Source organism: Rhinolophus ferrumequinum, chromosome 11, assembly GCF_004115265.2.
Source record: "Rhinolophus ferrumequinum isolate MPI-CBG mRhiFer1 chromosome 11, mRhiFer1_v1.p, whole genome shotgun sequence".
In the NCBI taxonomy this organism is placed as follows: Eukaryota; Metazoa; Chordata; class Mammalia; order Chiroptera; family Rhinolophidae; genus Rhinolophus; species Rhinolophus ferrumequinum.
The window spans coordinates 29278978-29302497 of record NC_046294.1 but is presented as its reverse complement, the minus strand read 5'-3'; the positions used below and the strand labels follow the sequence as shown (position 1 = coordinate 29302497).

General features: G+C 36.9%; 1 protein-coding gene across 1 annotated transcript in view; it reads left to right on the top strand.

The window, feature by feature from the left end:
* The window catches only part of BBOX1 (gamma-butyrobetaine hydroxylase 1), a 62714-nt gene extending 44440 nt beyond the window's left edge, over window positions 1-18274 (top strand). The window contains 5 exon segments of the mRNA XM_033118813.1: window positions 7586-7691; window positions 12526-12722; window positions 16204-16294; window positions 16296-16371; window positions 17718-18274. Coding sequence (XP_032974704.1) covers window positions 7586-7691; window positions 12526-12722; window positions 16204-16294; window positions 16296-16371; window positions 17718-17878 — 631 coding nt within the window. The 3' untranslated portion in view covers window positions 17879-18274.
* Window positions 18275-23520: the final 5246 nt, after the last annotated feature.

The following is a 23520-nucleotide window of genomic DNA, read 5'->3' as shown; positions in this document are numbered from 1 at the left end:
GACTTTGAAAGAGCTACTTGCTTGATATACATGTTACCAGAAAACATTTGTAAGGTGTGGGGACTGAACAGCAGAAGAAAAAACAAGTTTACCCATTTTGTTGAAGTTCTAGCCAAGAAATTGCTTGAGAAAACCACACCGCCCATCTTGAATAAAAAAATGGCTTCTGAGTTATGAAAAAACAACCTAAAAGCAATTCAGACTTGGGAAGAAAGCAAAGAAAACTTGTCTGAGTTCTGAATTTAGTTGTAATTCCATCCTACTTTGTAAAAAAATTCACATTGGGATTTCTTAATGAGTTGTTTTAAGATTTACTACCAACCGTAGTGTTTGTGTTGGGGCCGGAGCCTTTAAAATGTGTATTCTTGTGACTATTAGGGTTTCCTAAGCAGAGTAACAAGTTATGTTCTTTCAGCCATTGTGAACCCCAGTTTATGTTATCAGCCAAGAGCCAGTCCCTGGGGTTCCCTTTGTAATATTAGGTTTCGTAGTAATTAAAGTTGCTGCCAAGAAAACCACTTGAGTATGAGGTCATCTCATGAATGAAAGGAAAAATAACTTCTGTGCCTCATGCTCCTCTAGAAATCACTTGAGAAAATTTATAGGATGCCCAAATAAGGCAGTTGCTTCTCCACAAGCCCTCTGAACCCCATTGCCTCCTTGGTTATAGTCTGTGCAGCCAGGACAGGCAACTGTTATTACTGAGATGGGAAAAATAAAGTTTCAGTAAACACCTTTTATGTGCTAAGTATTGTGCTCAATGCTTTACCATCATCTTGAATCTTCACAATTCTCATAAGAATTATTATCCCCATTTTAAAGGTAAGGAAACAGGCAAAGCAATCAGGCTGCAAACCCAGATTTACTTGACTTAACTGTCTGTAATCTTTCCGTCACACCATGGTACTATGGCAGTTTGTTGTCATCTAACCTTTCCCCTACAGATCCCAATGCCATAATAATGCTGGTTGTCAAATAGGGCTTCTAGTCATATCCATAGTTCAGATGCTAGGGAATAATTTGACAGGATTATATGGAAATTTCTTAAACTAAATCATAACGACAGCACCAGAATATTAATCCCCTTCCCCTCTATTAAGTTCAGTTATAGCCAACTCTTTATGAAAAGGGAAAATGACAATCAACAAAGAATCAGGTAACTTGTCACAAGAGAAAATAAACTTTGTGTTTTAATCGTTCACATCGGTAATCTAAACTAGCATCCAATCTTGTTCAGATTAAATAAATTAAAAGCACAATCTTACCTCCCACCCCCCCAAAAAAAAATACAAAATATGTTTAATGTGGAATTTTCCTAAGTTACTACTCTCATCATCATCATCTTCATCATCATTATTTTGCAATGCTCTGCATTCTAAGATTTTTTATAACTTAGGTATTTGGGACTTTGGAGCAAATTGCTATAACTTTTTCCTTTACACTCAGAGGTAGTTATCATGTTGCTATCATTACTTGTCTTCATTTTTATTATTGGTTGTATCATTAACCTTTAAAAATAAATTTAAAAAAGAAACACTTCTCATGGTAGAATATAACACAGATACAAAAAAATCACGTCAAAAGTCTAGCTCAGTGAATTAGTGTAAGGCAAACATGCTGGAACACCACCCAGGTCAAGAAACGGAACATGGTCAGCCACTCCAGAACCCATGCACACATCCCAGCCAATCACAGACCTCTCTTCTGTCCCCAAATATAATGGCTCTCCTGAATTTTATGGTTTTCACCACCTTTTTTTTCCGGTTTAAAGTATTATTGCCCCAGTGTGCATCCCTTGGCACTACTGTTTGTTTTCCTCACTTTTCAGTGTTTTGATCATCTGGTTTTCTTCTTCCCTACAATTAGTTCTATTAGTAAATACAAGTTTAGTAATCAGCACCAGTGCTATTGCAACATATCACTACTCACTTCAGTTGTCTGATGACTGTTCTCTTGTAAATTCCTCAGGAAGGACTCCAGGGAACAATAGTCTCTGAATTCTTGCATGTTGACAGCAGTTTAAGGCCTTTATACTTGAAAATCAACTTGGCTAAATATAAAATTCTTGGCTCACAGCATCTTTAATATGCACTATGGTTTTATTGGTTATCTAATTTTCTTTTCCTTCTCAGTAATCTGATATTTTTTACCTAGATGCCCCAAAGATTTTTTTTCTTTTTTAAACCAGTAATTTTACAGACTGTGTTGTTGGTTGTTCTGAGGTAATTTTTAGGGAGTATATAATTTGGTATTTCAGTATGCAGTTTCAAATCTTTATTTTTTTTCTAATTTCAAGAATTTTTTTTTTTTGAATTATAGTTTTTAGTATTTGTTCTGTTCTTTGGGCTTCTTCTTTGAATGACTCCTAGTATGCATATATTAAATCATCTGCCCATTCTCTTAATTTGTTACTTTTTCTCAAATCCTTCTTATTGCTTCCTTTTTTGACATTTATTTTTCTCCCTTTTCTAGTTATTTAAAGGCATTATCTGCTATGATTATTTGATCATGCATTTCTTCTATAGTCTTCACTTTTTAGAGATTAAAAAACATTCTTCCTGAATATATCATCTTATTTTTCCACATGTTGTACCATTTATTAAAATCTTTAGGTTCATTAAAAGTCATTATAAATAGAAAACAGAAGTTAGAAATAGAAAACGATGCTTTTTTTCCCATCTTTTGGGGGCATATTTTTCTGGCGTGTATTGTCTGTAGCTATTTTGCTATTTATTCTTTTTTCTTAAAATAATTATGAAATTAAACCTTAATCATTTTATGTTGCTGATTTTTAAGTGAAATTTGTTTTCTTGCTATTAAAGGTAGCTAAGATTCAGAAATCTTTTGTAACTTACAGTTTTAAGCCATACTTCAAAATTATGGTTAATAACGTTCTCAGACCTCCTGTTTTCTCTACTTCACTTTCATCTAGACTTCTTTTTCCTTTGTCCCTGTAATGCTCATTTTAGAGTCTTCCTCAGAAGGAAGCTTTATCACAGAAGGGAGTTCGGTGAATTTTTGAGCGTTCATGAGGTCCAGACTATTCCAGTCCCTTACCATGGACTTCTTGCACTCAGCTATACTAGAATGTGAAAAAACCCTCTCAGGGTTAACTGCCATTCTCAAATTGCTTAACTGCACATGCCAGTAAAAATCTGTTAGGGTCTTTGAAGTTTTTCAGATCCTACAGGTACCTAATTGCTTCCCTCCGCATTCTCCTATATGATTGCTGATACTACGTGTTATGGCTTTAGAAGGTCCATCTGTATACCCATTCATTTTGGGGGTTCATGGAAATATCTTGTCACCTAATTTTGATTAGATATTGTCCCTGAGTTTGGAGGTTTGCACTCTAGAGGTCTTTCAGAGAGAATTCAGAGAAATTAAAAAATGTCACCACCATAACCCCAGAATCTTCCTTGTTTACTTCACATCTTTATGCTTCATGGAGATTTCCATAATAGTTTAATGGATTGAGTAAGAACAATTCTAGATATCAGAAAGATTACTTCTGTCTTTCTAGTTTGTGTTTGGAGATATGAATTCTCACTGAAAAAATGGTATGAAATTTTTAATATTCAGGAATGAATGCAATGTAAATGTGTGTCCATAATACAAACAGAACCAAAAAGATGACTTTTTAAAATCCAATTCTAGCTATTTTGCCAAGTATTGTTTACAAATACTGTAACTGTAGCCCTTCCCCTAAAAATAAGATAATAATAATAATTGATGGCTAAAGTACTTATGGTTTAAATAGACCTAAACTATATAGCTTAGGCCAGGATTAAATTTAATAATCACACCATCAGAAAAATAGCCCAATGTACTCGTCTAGAGTCCATGTTTTCAATTAACAAACATTTTTGAGAGAGGGTTCATTGCTATGAGATAAAGAACATGTTTGAACTCAATTCCCTGATGTAATGAAATAATTTTTTTGGTAAGACTTTACAGGACAGTAAAGAAGCAGAAATTTGAGATGAAGCCAAAAATAGACACAGAGAAACCCTCTCCACTCCAGCCCAGACTGAATTTCTCTCGCTTCTTTTGTTAGGCCATGTTCTCTCCTTCCACGGGGCCTTCTGACAAGCCATTCTTCTGCCTACAATGACCTTTACTTCTAGGCAAATCCCATTCAATCTTCAGGTCTCCATTGAACCTTCACGTCTTTACTCTTATGACACCTTGCACTTTAGCTTTGGAAAACAAATCACACTAATTTTCTTCCCTGTACACTGTAAGTTCCATGAGGGGCAAGGCTGTTCTCTTCTGCCTCCTCAGTTCCTGGCCCAACGTATGTGTCTAATAAATGATAATGGAAAAATAAGTGGCTGGAGTTCTGGTGAGTGACCGCCTCTGGGAAGTCACACATGGAAGTGTCACAATGATAGTGAGAAATACTATGCACTGTGGTATTCCTTTGGATGGCTAACTATAAAATGTTTTTGTTTATTTTAGCTAGATCATTTTCCATATTAAAATTTTAAAAATAAAAATAAGATGTGAGCATTATGTTTTTAATCTAATGGGATAAGTAATTGATGTTCAAAAGAAGGTATTCTTCCATAATGTGCAAAAAGAGCTTGCAGCTGGTCAACATTGGGGATTGTAACTGCTGGTGATAATAAATCCAGGCTGCAGGTATAGAACATTTTTTCATGTGAGTAGTTCTTCATAAAAAAAAAAAAAAAAAAAAAAAAAGATTACAAATAAACCCGGAATGATTTTCCAAGAGTGAGCCACGAACCAAAAACAGTGTAAAATCTATCACCAAGGGTACAAAGGACAAATCTATCAAAAATAATATTTAAGCATTCCATAATCACTGAAGGTTTCAAACTTGTCACAAAACACTATTAATATCATGAAATATCATGATATCTATGACTGGTCATCTAGATTAGGGTGAATCTAATGAATTAGCATTTAAAACAAGCCTATGAAATATTCTCTAAAAACCATGATTTGTAATGTACAGGAGCTTTTGACAAAAACCTTGAATAGATGAGAAAACCATAACGGAAAGTTCTAGTTAAACGTTAAGAATGACATGAATGGGTCAGTGGTTTGTTTTACGTAGCATCTTTGGTTGTTTAGCTTTGTTTAAAATAGCATCTTTGGCAAAAGTAGGATTTTCGTGGCGCAATACCAAACAAGTCTGTACCATTGGATTAAGATGCCTGCCTCTTCAGTTCTAGAACAATCTGTCCCTGCCTCTCTGCTTCAGTCATGACAATGTTTGTTAATCTCCTTGAGTTGCTGCCGTACTTAGAACAACTTTAGAACATGTCTCTAATGAGAGGTGCATGTAAGTACACCCTCATTTCACTAAGACTCCACAAGTGGGCTTTTAAAAAATCATTTCTACTCAAGCCAATAGATTGTGCTTGCATTTATTTCTGCTGTGTTTCATTGGAGACTTGGATTTGAGAAGGATAATTGAAAGCTTAGAATCACAGACAATCAGCAGCAGCTTTGTTGGCATGGCTCCTTTCTATAAGGAGGAGATAGCTACACAGCTCTAGGATTTCTCTAGACTTATGCTAAAACTATTAGGAGAAGGTTTTATGGTTGGGATTGGCAAGCTCCTTTCCTGGGATTTATCATTATGTACGAGCACAGACTTTTAGACTACATGTCCCATACTGTGCCTAAGATACTTTAGGGCTAAAAAAAAAAAAAAAAAAAGTTTATTATCCCCTGCCAGTTAGCTCAGAGTGCTGAAGAACTGCTCTGATGAAGCCAAGTCACAAGCCGTGTCCCTGTGGAAGCCAGATAATGTCAAACAAAGAAGAGAGCTATTCCCTGGCTAAAGCTCACACCTTGAATCTCAGCCAGCTCTTGGCTGCCGCAAAACTCAGTTAGTTTACCCTCAATCATAGGAGAAACCAGAAAAGACAATGTAGGTGAATCAATGCAAAACCATCATCACTCTTGAAAACAAAAGTTAAATATAGTCATTTCCTACTTGACAGTGTCAACAGCATCGTCTTCTTAGTCAGAAGTTATTATATATTCTACAACTTGATGAAATTACTTTTGTGTCTCCTTAAATCCCTTCCTACATGTTGATAATTCTTAGAATGTTGATGTTGACTACAGCCTAAACCTGTATTATATGTGGGACTTGGAGTGACATGAACTTCATAGACAACACGTATTTCTTTGCTACAGTCATTAACTATAATGGACTGTGCCTGACTCATATTTGAAATGAGTTTGCAGCAAGCTGTATATACTCCTCGTCTCCTTTCACTGGGTCACTTTGCAGTTCATGGCAACATGTGGATTGGTCTTTAACCTTTACTGAAAGATATACCAGGCTTTCCATCCTGATTTTAAATGAGAAAAAAAAAAGAAAAGAAAAACAGAGCTAAATAGCTAGTTTCAACCTCAACACCAGAGAATGGGGAAGAAACCCTATTTTCACTTCAGATTTCTCCGCCTCAAATATATCTTCCAGAAATTCACAGTTCTTCCTTGATTTTATTCAGGTTTCTATGAAAACTTCCAGCTATTCTTAGAGTACTCCCCAAAGCATCATCTCTGCCATGATATTCTCCAGTCCCCTAATCTTTATCTCCTTACCTTGCTTTATTTTCTTTAAAGCACTTATCTCTATGTAATATTAGATTTGGTAATTTGTGTGTGTGTGTGCACCCTGCTCTATTTCTAATGCAAAACAATGCCTGGAATAGAACAGGTGTTAAATATAATTTTATTGAAAAATTATTTAATAAGTGTGAACATAAATTAAAAAATAAACATTGTAACAGCAATAAAATGACAAGCATATACAGTGACTCTTTTTTCTAGACTGTTTTGGTTCATTTGGGAACATGGCTTCCTTCCAAGTACCTATTGCCTCAATCTTCTAAGAGAAAAGCCTTACAGAATCTGAATAATGGTTTATTTTCTTGTCAGAGTTGCAACTAATTCCTAGTTCTTTTATTAATTAACATTTTCTAACTTTTAAGCGAAGCTCTTTTGCTGGTAATGGAGGTAAAAGTTGACATAAAAGTAACCATTTTAAAGTGTACAATTCTGTGTCATTTAGTATATAGACAATGTTGTGAAAACATTACTACTATCTAGTTTTAATACATTTTCATCAATAATGTTATTTTCAAAACACTAATTATTCATCTTGGAGTGGAAAAAAATCTAATCCATTACGGTGCCAAATGCTCGATAAATCAAGCATTTATCTCATCATTCCTATGTAGCTATTATATGGGGTAACCAAATAAGTTATATTAATTTCACATCAAAAAACCATTTATAAAAAGGCATTAAGCTATTAGAAAACATAACCTACAATTCAACATACAGTTCTCTATAAACTCTATAGGATAGACAAATGTATTCTATTTTGGAGAGAAGAGCAATGAGAAGACGCTAATTCGGAAGTGGTTACTTTAGACAAAGTAAGGTCAGACTCTCTTCCTTGGCTTGTAGTCATTATAGTAATTATTTCATAAAATGAAAAGTTTCCATTTCCCCCACGGAGCAAGTTCATTCTAACACATTTCCTCTGGTTTAGTGACAGCCTGTTTAAACATATGTTTCTTGTGCTTTACAGACATACTTGGCATGTGCAAGACAAAATCGACGCAAACAATGTGGCTTACACCACTGGGAAGCTAAGTTTTCACACTGATTATCCGGCCCTCCATCATCCACCTGGGGTAAGGTGAGCCTCACCACACTTTCCACAAGGCAAGCCAAGGACCAGTGTCCTATATTTTCAACCTAGAAGATTATGTTTTACCAGCTAATTTGTCTTACGTAGTAGATCTTCTTTCTCCAAAAACAATCCAAACTTAACAAATCTCTGTACCGAAATCCTGACTAGCTGAGCATTCCCTGGGATAGAAGATTTTCATGTATATTGTTTAAACATTTTTGTTTGTTTGTTTCTTCCTGGAAATAACTACAGGCACTCTTTGCTTTATCAATACGTTTTGCCACAGCTTACTTCTTGAGGTCTTTTTGCACGTTTACCAAGAGAGTTAAAAGAGAAAAGAAAACAAGGGAACGCAATGTAGGGTTTTTCCCACAAAGTCACATGGCCATCATTCCTGTTAGTTAGCTATTACTACAAAAAAAACCCAAACAAACAAACAAACAACAAACAAACAAAACCATTCCATAACTTAACGGCTTAAAAGACATTTACTTAAGTCATGTTTTTACAGTTTGGGCTGCATTCATCTGGGCAGTTCTGCTGCTGCTGAGTCGGCTAGGGGATGATTGACTTGGTGGTGTCTGAGATGGCTTGTCTCGGCTCCACTTCATCTAGCCTATCATCCTCCTGCTGCCTAGCCCTGGCTTATGCACAGAGAAGCATCAGAATGTCCAGAGAGCAAGCCAAAATATACAAGGCCTCTCAAGACTTAGGCTAGTAATCAACACAACGTCATTTCTGCCATGTTTTTTGGTCATAAGTTTAGGTCAGATTCAAGAGATGAAGAAGTAGAGGCCACCTTTTCTAGGAAGCTGCAAAGGTGTACTATAAGGATATGAATGCAAGGAGCAGAATAACCTTGGCTATTTTTGGAAACCATCTACTCTCCCATCAAGATTCCTCATCAAGGAAGGAAATGTTCAGCATGGTGCCACAAATCCTTCAGGAGAATTTCTAGAAGGACCTTCTTCCACTATATTATTACAAAATTTTCATTCCACTAAACCAGCTGCATTTTTACAAAAGCATCATTTTGTTAAACCAAAAAATGGTCAGGGAACTACCTCTGAAAAGATATTTGGTTCCTATTTTTAGAGCTGAATAGGAATAAATGAAGTAACTACACAGAAATTTATATTTTCAAAGGTAAATGTAAGTGGAAATTTGGGGCAATTCTCTAGCTAATGAAGGTAAAATGGGTGGAAATCAAAATTAGTCTGTTTTTTCCATCATATTAACTAAACACATTTTCTCTGTGCCCTTGTTGTTTTCCATTGTCCTAGCCAGCATTAACTAAGCTAGCCTAGTATTTGACTTCACATTTCAAATTATTTTGTTGATTGCAAAACACCACATGCTTTCTTTGAACTAAATGATGACAGTGAAATGGCCACTATAGTCATTTTGGGGGGTGGAGTTTGGGGGAGGAAGAGGTACACAATAGAATTTGTTCTAATTGTGATCCAGAAATTTTCCAAAACCCTTGGGGTTAAAAGCCAAACTAATCAGCTCAGTTCATCTGCTCAAGATAGGTTAGGAAGTTAGATGGAATAAAGTTTTTACAATTAGACTAGAAAACTAAAGCTTCTATTTGAATTTTTAAATTACCTGCTGCTTTTTATGAGTTTAGGTTTTGTTTCTGGGTTAAAATGGAAAGCCTATGGAAAAGTGATTAAATGACTTCATAAATATTGCTAAAGTGTAGTATAATGCTTGGCATTTTCATAGCATTTTATACTCTTTCAAAGCATTTTTACTTACATTATTTTATCTTATCCCTCTTTGCATTTCTTTAAGGTAGAGAGAATGAATCATGTCTTTTTATGTCAGATAAGGAAAGGACACACAACAAGGTTAAATACTTTCACAGGGTGACATCTGAATAATAGGGAGCTTGGACTTGAACTCAGGTCTCAATCTAGCTTTTTCACCATACCAGACTGGTCTTGAGTTAATCTTTCGGAATTTCTGTAATTTATATAATGTGATGATTATTTATACACATGCCAAACTCATTACAAAATACAGGAACTGGATCTTATACTTCTCTATATCTCAAGACTTAACTCAGCACCTTTCATGTAATAGAAACTTAACAGATATGCTATAAAAAGGCAAAGAAATGCCATAAATTTGTACCTATCGCTATCAGCAAATGAAACAGCCAAAGCTAAATAACCCAATGGGAGATTTTAAAATAAAAGATGAGTCCTGAAATGTCTAGATCCTAGTAGAAGAATAGTTAAAATGTGGGCACTTCTTTATGCTATTGTTCAAGTTTCCATTTTGAGTTAGTCAGGGGTCTTTGTTCCAAAGTTGGAGGGTTTTCATAACAAACAGAATAAGTTAATGTTCTTTTCAGTACCGATGAAATGATCTGGATAAGTTACCTGTTGAGAGTTCAGTTTGATCAATTTGGATCATATAGGTCCGGGACAAGGAAGCACATCTTTAATGAAATACAGATGTGCTTCACTTACTGCATTGTCTGGGCCAAAGTCACATGCTGCCATAAAGTAACATTTAGAAAGAAAATACTTTTAGTTCCGAATGACTTACATGAAATAGAACTGGGTTTATACACCTAGGCATATATTTACCTTTTGAATTAGCAGTGAAAGTGTTGTCTGGCTCTGTCCTTTTCTTTCATAAGATTACATTAAAATAGAAATATGCAAGAGAAGATTATTACTTGGCCTTGCCACATGTAAAAGACATCAGTTGACCTTTTATAAAGATTTATATTTGAATTATTCTCTGTTACTTCATTATGGTAAAATCTAAAAGGATTTAAAGAACACTCTGATTCTTCCAGAGACAAAGTTATGCTATTGTTTGCCTTCTTGGAGTTTGGTACATTTGAGGTTGACATTTTCACTTCATCTTCTTTTTAATCATGCTGCTTCATCCCTTGTTGCCCTGGTAATGAGATGGTTTTCTACAACTTAGTCAATTTAGGCCAAGTATTTTTTCGAGTTTAAGAAAAACTAGCATAAATTTAAAGATTGAACTATTATTAATTCTCTCCTCTCGTAATATCAGAAACTAAGACTTCATCGATCGGAAATGGAAGTTTAAGTTTACAAAGCACATACTACACAATACTGAATTATTAAGAGTCCTATAAAGGGATTTCTCCATATATAGGAAAGGAATTTGCTGCAGGAGAATTTTGAGGCAATCGACCAAGGTTTGAATACCAGTTTACCATGGATTAGCTGAGATTTTACTAGCTGGTTGATTTTTTTCATTTCTGGGTGTCACTTTCCTCACCTATATAATGAAGCTGAAAGTACCAAATTCTAAGGATTGCAGTGAGGAATTAATAAATATACATGACACAATCGTAATTTGAGAACAAAGTACCTACAAAATTTAAAACATTGAGAAAATGTATGCAGTTTGTGAGGGTGGCAGGATTTGTGTGCTAGACCTGCACTATTTCACACAGTAATCACTAGCCACAAAAGACTATTTAAATTTTAATTTAAATGAATTAAGTTTTAAGAAAATCTAACATTAAGTTCCTCAGTCACTCCAGCCACATTTGAAATGTCCAATAGCCGTGTGGGACTAGTGACAATTGTATTGGGCAACATAGAAGAACATTTCCATCATTATAGAAAGTTCTAATGGGAAGCCCTGTGCTAGACAATCTATGGAGATAAGCAAATTGTATGGATACTTCTCCACGCATATGGATATCCCCTAGTCTGGGTTATTGGATCATTTTTGCCTCTTCCTTGCTATAAGAACTGAGAAACATTGGTTTTTATTTTTATTCACTCACCAAGAATAAAATTTTTACAGCTGAATAGCATTAGGTTTCTTTAGACACAAAAAATCAGGGTCTAAATTTAGGTATTCAAAGTTACCCACCCATGCTGACTTACATGACCAAGGAAAACGAACTTCATTCAAGAATTTTTTTTTTTTTAATTTGACTGTTTGCTTTTCAAAATGAAATAATGCTCAACATTTTCCCCTAAATCTGGTAAAAATAACTAATATTTACTATCCTTTTGGTTTTTCATTCCCAGTGTTTCGAGGGTTTATCCAACCTCATAGGCTCATTCCCTCCATCCTACCTCATTCCCTTCTTATCCATACCCATGAATTATTGCATTAGACTCCCAAGTAGTTACTCTCTCACTAGTTCCTCCCTTAAAAAAAAAAAATGCATCTCATGTAACACCACTAGACTAATATTCTTCAACCTCAGTTTTGACTTCATATTCGAAAGCCTAACGATTCTCCCCTGTGCACAAGAGAAAGTCCAATATCGTATCATCCTTCATCTGACATTCAAGACTGTCCATGATGCGGTTCCAAATTAACCTCTCCAACTGGATCTATTCCCAGGTGTGACCCTCTACTGCAGCCAAACCTTTTGATACCAGTGAAATGTGCATTTTTTGCATAGCCATTATCGTTGTCACCTGATTCACTTTTTCCAATCTATTCTACATATTCAAAAATCTTATCCATCCTCCTTTACCAGATTAAATCCCACGTCCTTTGTAGAGCCAACAGGAGGTGCATAAATACTCAACAGGAAGTGCTCACTCCCTGCAGCTATTATAATCTGTTCCTTTCATTTACTAATGAACATCATTATGCCTGTGCTGTGCGGGTGTCTTCAATGGTAACAATGTTTGAATGATAAAAATATTGATTACAAGCAATTTTTTCTCCCCAACCGCTTTTCCCTGCTGACCAAAGACAAATATAAAAGTTCTGTTGATTTTAGTGCATCTGTATCTTTCTGTATCTTTCTTTAACACAGTGCCAAAACTGTAAGTGCACATCATTTTAAAACATATTTCTCTTTACAGGTTCAGCTTCTGCACTGCATAAAACAAACAGTCACTGGGGGTGATTCAGAAATCGTAGATGGATTTAATGTATGCCGTAAGCTCAAGGAAAAAAATCCTCGGGCATTCCAGATTTTGTCCTCCACCTTTGTGGACTTCACAGACATTGGAGTGGATTACTGTGATTTCTCTGTACAATCCAAACACAAAATTATAGAGTAAGTACTATTTATAAATTTTCTCAATAAAACAATTGACAGCAAGAGCTTCATTAACCTAAAGCTTAAACCTGGAAAGCTTCAATTAACTCCAGAGCTTTACTTTTTATTAACTCTTTGATCCAATTTTAGATGGGAACACACACAAAAAAAACCTTTTCATCATAAAAAAATTCTTTATCAAATTTCATAAAAGTCTCTGTTTTTAATCAACATAAAGGAAATAACTAAGACTTCATATCCACTTAATTTTTAAGATATAGTTATTATCAGTGTGACTGTACTAGTCAGAAATCTTCTAGCTAGAAGTGAAAGAATCTAATGCAAATTAGGAAGATCCAGGAGTTAAACAATATTATTTGAAATTGATCTCTTTTTAATTCACCCCTTAGCTTTGCCATCCTTTGTGTTGGCTTCATTTCAAAGATAATCAGTGCAAGCTCCAACTTTTTATTATCCTTAGAGCTGGTATTCACTGTGTTACGGATTCCAGGACCGGAAAGAACCCAAGCGGCACTCAGAGAGTTAGGACAGTCAGCTGTATTACGCAGGCGGGCTCAGCGGGATCCTTCCCAAAAGGCTGAGCCCCTGGCCTCTAGCAAGGTTCTGAGCAAGTTTTTATGGGTTGGGGACTTCCTGGAGTCAGGGAAGGGGTAGGTGTCATCTGGTGATTGGCTCAAGGTGTGACTTGGAGGGGTTTCTGTGGCAGTGGGCTGGGGCTTAGGCTGGGGACTTCTCTCTCTGCTGGGGCCACCATTTTAGCTCAGTTCCACGTGGCCGGGAACCATTTTAAGGTCAGTTTCTCCGTCAACTGCACATAGAAAGCACTTATTTCCAATAGCTACAATGAAACTAAATGACTCACTGTGTCCAAGTGAATCCTTGAAAGAATCACCATAGACAGAAAGTCAGACAATACTGACTGGCCATTGGCTGTTCCTGGGTCACATGTTCATCTCTGGAACAAGGTCACTTTCGTCTGAACCACATGGACTGAGAATGAAATAGGGATGTCTCCCCAAATTGATGCCGACAAAAATCATATGTTCCCTATATAGAACATTTTGTGTTCTCTTTTCATCTGACATTATTTGATCACAATTTTTCAAGTATCTGCAAAGGACACACACTTATCCTTTTATTTGAGAATTATCTTACATTGTCTTTCTAAGACATGTTTTACTTGATCAGACCTCAGATGATAAATTTTCGGGTGTTTCCAATTTTAGAATTGAGTTTGTATTCTTCTTTTAGGAGAAATAGCCCAATAATATAAAAATAAACTCGTTTAATAAATAATCAAATCCCCAGAGGACTCACTCAGCTTTCTGATACACACATAAAGCCTTCATTTATTCACTCAACAATACTTATTGAGGTCAGCCCCTCTTCTTAGTGCTTGGGCTACCTCAGTGAACCAAACAAAGCTTGCTGCCCTCATGTAGCTTGCGGTCTCACAGCGGAGGGGAGAATTAGAAATTTTTGAACAAATGAGGAAATTAAAATGAATATTAAAACATTTTAAATACTTAAGAAAAAAGGAAAAGTAGGTCAGGATAAGAGGAGTCTGTAGGACGAAAAGACTTAGAGAGGAGGATAAAACTTGCGTCTCTAAGTAGTGTGTGAGGAAAATATTTACTGAGTAGGTGGTATTTAAGCAAAAACTTCAAGGAGTGAGGGAGATTGCCAAGATAAGGAGTTACAGAAACAGCTAGAGGAAAGGTCTTACCAAGGCCCTAAGAACAAGTCTGGTGTGTTCAAAGAAAGTAAAAGAGGCCAGTGTGGAGTATGAAGAAAGAAGGTCAAAGCGGCCTAAGTTCATGTCCAGCCTTGTTAGCCATTGTAAGAGCATTGGCTTTCACTCTTAGTGGAATAGGGAGCTACTGCAAGGTTGATGGAAAGAGAGACATTTATATTTATATAAATTTATTTACATTTTAAATGGAGCATCCTGGCTGCCATGCTGATGGAGTGTAGAAGAGCAAGGACAGGAGCAAGAAGAGCAGTTAGGGAGGGTTAGAGGAGAGGGTGCTGTACACACAAGTGGTCCAAGTGGTGAGAATGGAAGTGTGCAGAAGACTTCATTTTGAGATACATTTGTACGTCAAGGCAGCATATTTTCCTGACAGATTGGATGAAGGGTGTGAGAGAAAGACAGACATCAAAAATAATTCTAGTTCCGAATAGTGTTCTCTGACAGATCGTTCATCTTATATATAGTTAAAACATAACCAGTTATTCCTCATCATCCTTTTTACCCTTCGTCATCATCTATCCCTGCATTGGAAACTTCCTTTCATTCTATTGGTACATACAGAATTTCCTTCTTGTTCAGATTCAATTTTTCATTTTAGGTTGCTCTTCAAGATGTCAGCCACTCATCTTCTCTAACGCTTTTCAATCTTCAGAATAATGTCTTCTCTAGAAACTAATTTCCTTTCTATTTCCCTTCATGTCATAGCTGAGAATGCTAAATAATGAATTTGTGTCTTTTTTTCTCAGATAGAAAGTCAGTATCAAGTGAAAGGAAACAAAGACTCTGTTACACAAACGGGGAGAGAGAGAGAGAGAGAGAGAGAGAGAGAGGAGAGAGAGAGAGAGAGAGAGAGAGAGAGAGAGAGAGAGAGAGAGAGAATTGATTATATTGCCTATACATAAGAATTCTTGGAAATGAAAGCTTAATGCAATGTACCATGGAACACACTATTCCTGATTTAATAGATTAATGAATCACAAAATTCCCTTCATTGGTATGTGAGGATACACACATGGACTCTAAAAGAGAGAGTTCAATAACTAGCATCACCATTCCCATCAAAGAATTATGGTGTTAGTGAAAAAAAGAATAGATCGTCAGAGTGGCTTAGAATGGAAGACCCCCAAGAAGTTTCAATGTCATGACACTCTTGTCAGTACATAAAGGATAGTAAAAAGGGTGCCATAGATATAAAGATCCAAAGAATGTACCTCAGACTAGGCACGCCTCTGTGCCTCAGTTTCCCCATCTGTAAACGAGGGACTGCATTAGAAAGTATATTGCAAACATTTAAAACAACAGATCTTTCTTTCCAATAATGCTCCAACAAAATCAGACTTACAACCTCAACATATGAAACATAAGTGATGGGCCTATGGACTTAAAAATATTTGAATAGGTAAAAGCTATGATCTCAAAGAATGAAAAATGAATTCATTTCCCTAAACATAAAAAACGTTTTAACTGGAAGGTCTAGGAACAGTTGCTTTTAAATTAATTTGAATCATTCTGGCACTTAGGTTGGAAGATTTCTAAAAGTACTTGCTAAGTGAATAAATGAAAAACAATTGAATACACTATACCACACATCACCCTGAACACCTCATGTGTTTGGATTCTTTCATACTGTATTTCAGAATCACCTTCCAAGACAAATTGACCCTTAGAAATGTAATAGATACTTTGTGACTTACGTGTTTTACCTCTTTCTCTTTAAAACAATAGATTAGATGATAAAGGCCAAGTGGTTCGCATCAACTTCAATAATGCAACTAGAGACACAATATTTGATGTACCTGTTGAAAAAGTTCAGCCTTTTTTACACTGCTCTGAAGGAGTTTGTTGACCTCATGAACTGTAAAGAATCCAAGTTTACTTTCAAGATGAATCCAGGTCAGTGAGCATGTTTTCTCAAACAACTGCACAGATGTATTTTCTTCACCCTTAAATTGTTCAGAGCAATCTCTAAGCAGTTTTTCTGGAGTATGTCATGTGGTGAGTAGAATCCTGGTGAGTAGCCAACTTGCTTAAAGAGCAGACTCCCGACCCCCACCCCTGCTCCACCTACTCTCCAGACTTTAAAATACTCTTTTTAACAAGCTCCTTAAGCACACCAAAATTTAACAACCTCCAACTAAAGAATAAATACTTGAAAAACAAGCTATAGGCCAAATAAATTCTCATGCCTGATATCAAGACTGATGACTTATTTTTCTACGCTGCTAGCCAATCGATACACTGAAGCTTGTACCTAATTCTTCTGCGTTGGTAAACAAATGAAATTACCCCCATGATACTCACTCTAAACTACATGAGTAATATTTACTCATTAAGCTTATCGGATTTGGCAGACATAGTGCTACCTGAAATAAAGTAGTACCTGTACTTGAAATATTCCAGCTACATGAAATAAAGGAGCAGAAAGCATCGTGATTTTCCTGGACCATCTCAACTCAGTAAAGTGACATCAAACTTGAGGCTTCTGTTATTTAATATAAAAAGCATAATTTCCCTCTGCTGCTGATTTAGCCAGGAAGTGGAAGATTCTTTTCACTGGTGATTATTATTTGAATTGATCTTTGGCCTAAGAAAGTAAAACTAGTAATCTCCATATATCTGCTGCTATGCACTCATACCAGTTTGATTTTAAGAGCAGTAACATGTAAAAATGGAATACTCTGGAAGAAAAACACCAAAAGAATACAAATTGCAATCCAAGCTTCACCATTTAACGGTAGCATAGCTTCAGGCAAATCCCCCAACTTCTCAGAGCCTCAGTTTTCTCATGTATGAAAAGATGAGATAATATTCTCTTTTTAGGATTTTTATGAGGGTTAGAAATAATGTACATAAATATACTAGAAACACAAAAGACAAACCAAGAATGTCACTATCCTTATAATTCTTTGAAGCTGTTAAACTGGAAATGAACATTTTTAGGTAGGAGATAAGTACCAGTGAGGAAGAAACATTCAAAAGTTTTACACAGAGATATTTTAAGTAAGAATTATAAAAGTTCCTACAGGAGGCTACCAGGCTATGGAGTTTAAATGTCAAAAAGTCTAAAGCTGTTTGCCTCCAGTGGCCTGATTTGTGTGAAAAATAAATGTACAGATTTACATAAAGAAATAAACATACTGGTTTTTTGATGCAAACTAAGTATCAATGATATTTTGCATTTTCTAGCTCTGAAAATATTAAACTCATGATGATTCATATTGAAAACATCCTTTGTCTAGGTGATGTGATTACTTTTGATAACTGGCGTTTACTTCACGGCCGACAAAGCTACGAAGCAGGGACTGACATATCCCGCCATCTAGAAGGAGCTTACGCCGACTGGGACGTGGTGATGTCAAGGCTTCGCATCTTGAGGAAGAGTGTTCAGAATAGCGACTGAATCTCAGATCTATAATTTCAACACAATCCCAGGGAGAGTATTTTGTAATATATGGCAAGGCTATCTGTCTTCACAGACCATGATCCATGCCATGCACACATTAATTTCTTTAACATTGAACATGTTACCTTTCTCACCAGAGTTTTCTTTTCTTTGTGATCACTTGCAGTGCCAACTCTTTGGATGTTGTATCAGTGTTCTCTCTTTTTCCCAAACAAAGCATCCTTTCTGTTCTATTGCATGTATGATCTAATTTCCTTTGCCTGTATATGAGAATCTCCAGAATGCCCACAAATAGTTTTGCATCAAATAAAACCTTTCTTCAATTAACACCTCTTTTAAAGAAAGATTTGCTTCAAATAAAGCTTGTGTTTCAAATAAAACTTGTCTCATATAAAACAGGTTTCTGCTCTGTTGCCTATAGGGTCTCATTTTTCATGACTGCATATGACTGTCTTTAGCATCTTAGGAAACATCTTCATATTTTCAAAGATCTGTTTTACTCACTTTTATTAAAGAATTATATTACCCAGATTTCTAGACTTCACCAACCTGGTGATCTCAACATTACCTTTAATACTTAAATTATGACACCAAACCCACGCATGCCAAATTAAGAGAAAATCTAGTCTCCCTCAGTTTCTCTTGCCCCAAATAAATACTCCTAAGACTAGAAAAGCTTATATCTGTCCGCGAGTCAGTTCTCCTCATTCCTTGCCTTCAATTAATAGTAAGAAAGGTATTAAGAGACTCAAGATGCACGCAACCCTCATAAATGAACACAATGTCTGTTAACCTGTGGACAGATCTACCTGCTGGTCTTGGCTTCCTCTGTGGTCACTGCCTTGTCCCCAGTAGTGGAACACAGGTGTCCCTGCCAGCTATGGAAATCCCACTGCTGTGGAATCCAGTCCCTTCCCTACTCTTGCCAAAAAAAGGGAGCTTCAGCACTACCATTTGCTGAAATCCTGGTAGAATGTAGATTTTTAGTCCATACATTTTGGACCCTAACCAAACCCCTTACTTTGAAAGTCTTAATCCCTGCCACCACAGCAGAACTGTACCTGTTGCCTTAAGACCAAATGAAAACACTACTACTTCCATCCATGTTCTAACTTTGGCTTCACACTCAGTGCACCCATGGGACTGGGAGTCTGGATAAAGAGAGCCTTAAAGTCATGCCACCACACCCCTCTGATTCTCTGAAATCTGGCATTGAGTCCACATCACCAGCTCAGACTCTCTTTCTGCCCCTTTCTGGTGCCCTCATTGTCCTATCCTATCTTCTGGTCTTGACTGGGTCTACTGTACTATAGCACATATGTTTGAGCCCTTCGAACTTCAAAAGGAATGGGTTGGGTTCTCAATCCCATCTCCCTAAGACACTCCTAGAATGAAAACAGGTGAATTCAACAAGCACACGGCCTGGTTCTCAGAGGCAGCATTCAATATCTTTCTGGAGTAAACTTAGCTCCATTCATTCATGACATCTAAAGCCCAGGCACTTTCCCAGCTAAAGTAACTTATTATACTTTGATTCATTCAGCAGATATTTATCACCTACTTGGTATATGTCAGGCACTCTGCTAGACTGAACACACAAAAGGACTTGAGATGTGCCTGCCTATAGTTTGGTAGGGGAACAGATAAAGATATAGATGATGATGTGTTATGTTAACAAAATGGTTCATAGAAAGGCAAACAAGCCAGACTGAGGACGTTAATGAAAGCTTCAGTCTATGCAGAATGAGGGTTAATAGTGGTTTTCCAGGCAGAGATAAGAAAACAACTTTCCAAGTCAAAAAGCAGAAGAGACGCAGAGAATTGAGAGTGAACACAGCGCATGTGTGGACACACAATGAGAGAGGATAGAGCATAACAGTGGTGTCAATTCTGGGATTGGATGCCTACGTTCAAATTGTAATAATGACAATCAGTTAACTATGACTTTGGACAAATAAACTCTTTCTTAAATTTCAGTTTTTCTACCTATAAATGAAAGTAGTAACAGCTCTTATCTCATTAACTTTATGAGTATTAAATGAAAATTCATGCAAAGCAGTCTTTTCCCAAACTTCTCAGACGGTAAGAGTCAGCATGGTGTTCTATGTGTGTATGTGTTTTTAATACAACTTCCCAGGCTCATTCCTTGAAGATTATGATTCAATGGTCTAGGATAAGGACCAGGAATTGTGTTTTTTAACAAGCATCCCAAGTGATGTGTCTCATCAGAGAAGTTTGGAAAACATTGATGTGAAGACTTTAACAGTGTTCCCAGCTTAGGGTAAGTACTCAGTAGATGTTAACTATTATTAGGTATAACAACAGAGGTTGTAGAGGGAGAGGGTAGATTAGGGTGAGAAGAGATATATGAGGCTGAAGACAGAGATGGGGGCCAAGTCATGAAATACCAAAACGTATGTTATATGAAAGAGTTGATATTTAATCTTGAAAGTAATGAGGAGCCATTTAAGATTTTTAAGCCATAAAGTGCGCTGATCAGATAGTCATTGTTTAAATTTCCATCTGGCTACATCGCGGAGGGAATTGTAAATGAGAAAAACTAGAGACCATAAATCCACTTATGAGGTTATAAATCTACTTACTGCAGGAAACCAGATGAGAAATTAAGAAGACTGAATTAGAATGCTGGGAGAGGGAATGGAGATACACTTAGAAGGCTAATTCTAGAGGACTTGATAGCCCGCTGCGTGTGAAGAATGGGGGAGACGTCTAGGATGTCTCCCAGGTTTCAAGTGTGGAGAAATTACTGGTGATTCCATGCTCAAGGAGAGAAGCTACAATGGCAAAAAGCAAGTTTGTGGGCAAGAAAATGAATCCAGTTTTTGACATACTCAACTTGCATCGCCCCTGAGCTATTTCTTCTGGCAGTGGAATATATATACACACATACAGCTCAGGACAGAGACCTGGATTGGAGATCTCCATTTGGAAAGTATATAGACGGTAGATGAAATCATCACTTGTTTTCCCGGAGACATTTCGTGATTGTGATCAAGGTTACAAGCCTCATGGTATGATGATAAGCTAATGATATTGGCCGAGTTTGTGGAATCCGTTACACTCTATACATCAAGGATCAGTGGTGGCTTGTATTCAAAATTAGCTAGACCTCTTACATATTGTATCTGGTTACTAGAAGACAGCATCCCAAGCCAGCACCCCATGGCCTGGCTGGTTCCTTCTCTGTAGAAAATTATTTCTGCCCTGGAAAGGAGGGACAGAAGGATTGGATACAATTGCAACAATTTCTGAAGTGTTATATAGGTCATGACATATTATGGGCTACGGCAGATGGTGCCGACTGAAAATGATTAGGTTTCCTGGATGTAATAGTCTAAAGATTTGACTTTCCCCCAAACTCATAATAGATCTGATGTAACTTGGATTAGAATTTACCCATATTTGGCAGTGTGGACTCTTACTGTCTGTTCCATGTCTCTGATTTGCCTTGGAGAATATTAACTTCTTGGCTGGTTAATTGAAATAACTCCACAGGTCACTGGAATGACATGTCACAAGGTTTCTTTGCTGGTCTCTATTTCTTTCCCTAGCTGACCACTAAATCGTGAGTCAATAAATATCTACCAGATAGGTAGAGGGACCTTATGCAAAAGAAGGAATTCTATAGAAAAACTGAGTGACGCTGAGGGTAATTTCTCTTTTCAGGAATTTAAGCTAAGAAACAGGAGACATTTTATAAACAAAAATACCCCTTTACATCACCCTCAAAAAATACATCATTTTGAGGATACATTTGAACTGAAAGTTCTTGCAATGAAAATTTGATTTGGTTAGACTTAATGGCTTAGAGCATACTTCTGGGTCTCCGCAAATATATTTCCAACTGCCTGGAATACTCTTCCCTACCACCTTTTATGCCTGGAAAACTCCTCTCCTTCAAAATTCAGCTTAAGTTTCACCTCCCCTGTGAATCCTTCCCAATTCTCCCAGTCAGGCTTACTTGTACATACTTGTATACATTTGTATATTTATCCATTCATTCTAGCAATATTCTCACATACCTACTATGTGCCGGCCACTATTCAGGGCACTGGTAATACTGTAGTGCTCAAGACAGACATAAGGGCCTCCACAGAGCTGATGGTCTAGTGGGAATATCAGGCAGTGATCAAATAATCACAGAAATAAATAATTACTAATTGTAGGAAATATTACAGCTGAAAAGGCCGAGAAGTTACAAGAGCTTAAAGTAAGAGGGCAGGACTGATCTCAGGAGAGTGGGGCTCGGGCCAGGCTTCCCTCAGGAAGTGACTCTTGAGGTGCTTAATGAAAAACGATGTCCAATCATGAACTTTTGGCCTCAATTAACAGAAACTCTGAATTTAACAATAAGAAAATGTTTTATTTCGCAAAACATAAAGTCCAGGATATAAGGCAGGCTCCCCACATTGTATATCCCCAATTCCATATCTCTGTAGTTCTCTTGGTTCTGTCTTCTTTCATGGGTCTGCTTTATCCTCAAGCTGGTAAAATGCCTGTAAAAGCTCCAGGTACTACATCCAGACATGGCTACATGAGGAGGAATAAAGAGACCGATTTTTCCTGTGTCTCTTTCTTGGAAGCAGAGAAACCTTCCCTAAAACCCCTACTACAGGTTTCCTCTACTGCCTCCTCAGTCAGAATTGTGTCAAATACACTCTCCTAAACTCATTACTGGCAGAAGGAAATGGGATTGCCAGGATTAACTTAAATGAGTCGGATCTGCCCTCAGGCAGGAGAAGTGTTCTTTATCCTTGGTACACATGGTTGAAAAGGAATGGATAAGGACCAAATTAGGATAATGTCAGATGACGTGCAGGCACCCAGCAGTGTTTGCTTTAGACGGCAGAGACGTGTCTAGGTGAAGAGGGGAGAGAGCGTACCAGGCAGAGCAGAGTATGGGCTCTGCCATAGCGGGCAAGATGGTGCCCTTGAAGGAACAGATGAAGGCCATGAGCCCAGCAGTCGAGTAGCCAACCAACAGTGTCCAATAGATTGGGAGTTCTTTAGCCAGAGATATTTTCATTTGTGTCTCCGCAGTGCCTAAATATTTGTATAAGAAACGAAAGGAGCTAGGTTGGTTGTTTCTTTGAGTACTGTCCATTTTACATCTTTGATGAAACCAAGTTCACATCCCTAGGATTTCAGAAAAGTTTCAATTTTTGTGCCAGGCAGGACCTTATTTCTTTTCCCTCCTTCATTTGTATAACACATTTTATCTATGCACATACCCAATTTTAGCCTCAAAAGCTTTCCCATTTTCTACTTGGATCAGTTCATTCACCCGGTTAAAACATCTCAGCAGGGAACTTCCAGTTTCCATACCATTATATAGGGAGCTTCCAAGTCTTTACTGCATCCTAAAAACAAGTAAAAAGCTAAAAAAAAAAAAAAAAAAAAAAAAAACAAACTTAAAAATCAGCTCTTCTTAAATTCATCAGATAAGTGAGGTCACAGGGCAAACTGTTGTCCCTATAATTGCAGTCCTAGTTGTGACAAACAGGCAAATACAGAGAATCACAACTTACCAGAGCAGAAACCTGCACAGGAACCAGAGCCAGGCTACAAAAACCTGACTTAAAATTAACAAATTGCTAGATGCTCAATGTGAACAAGCC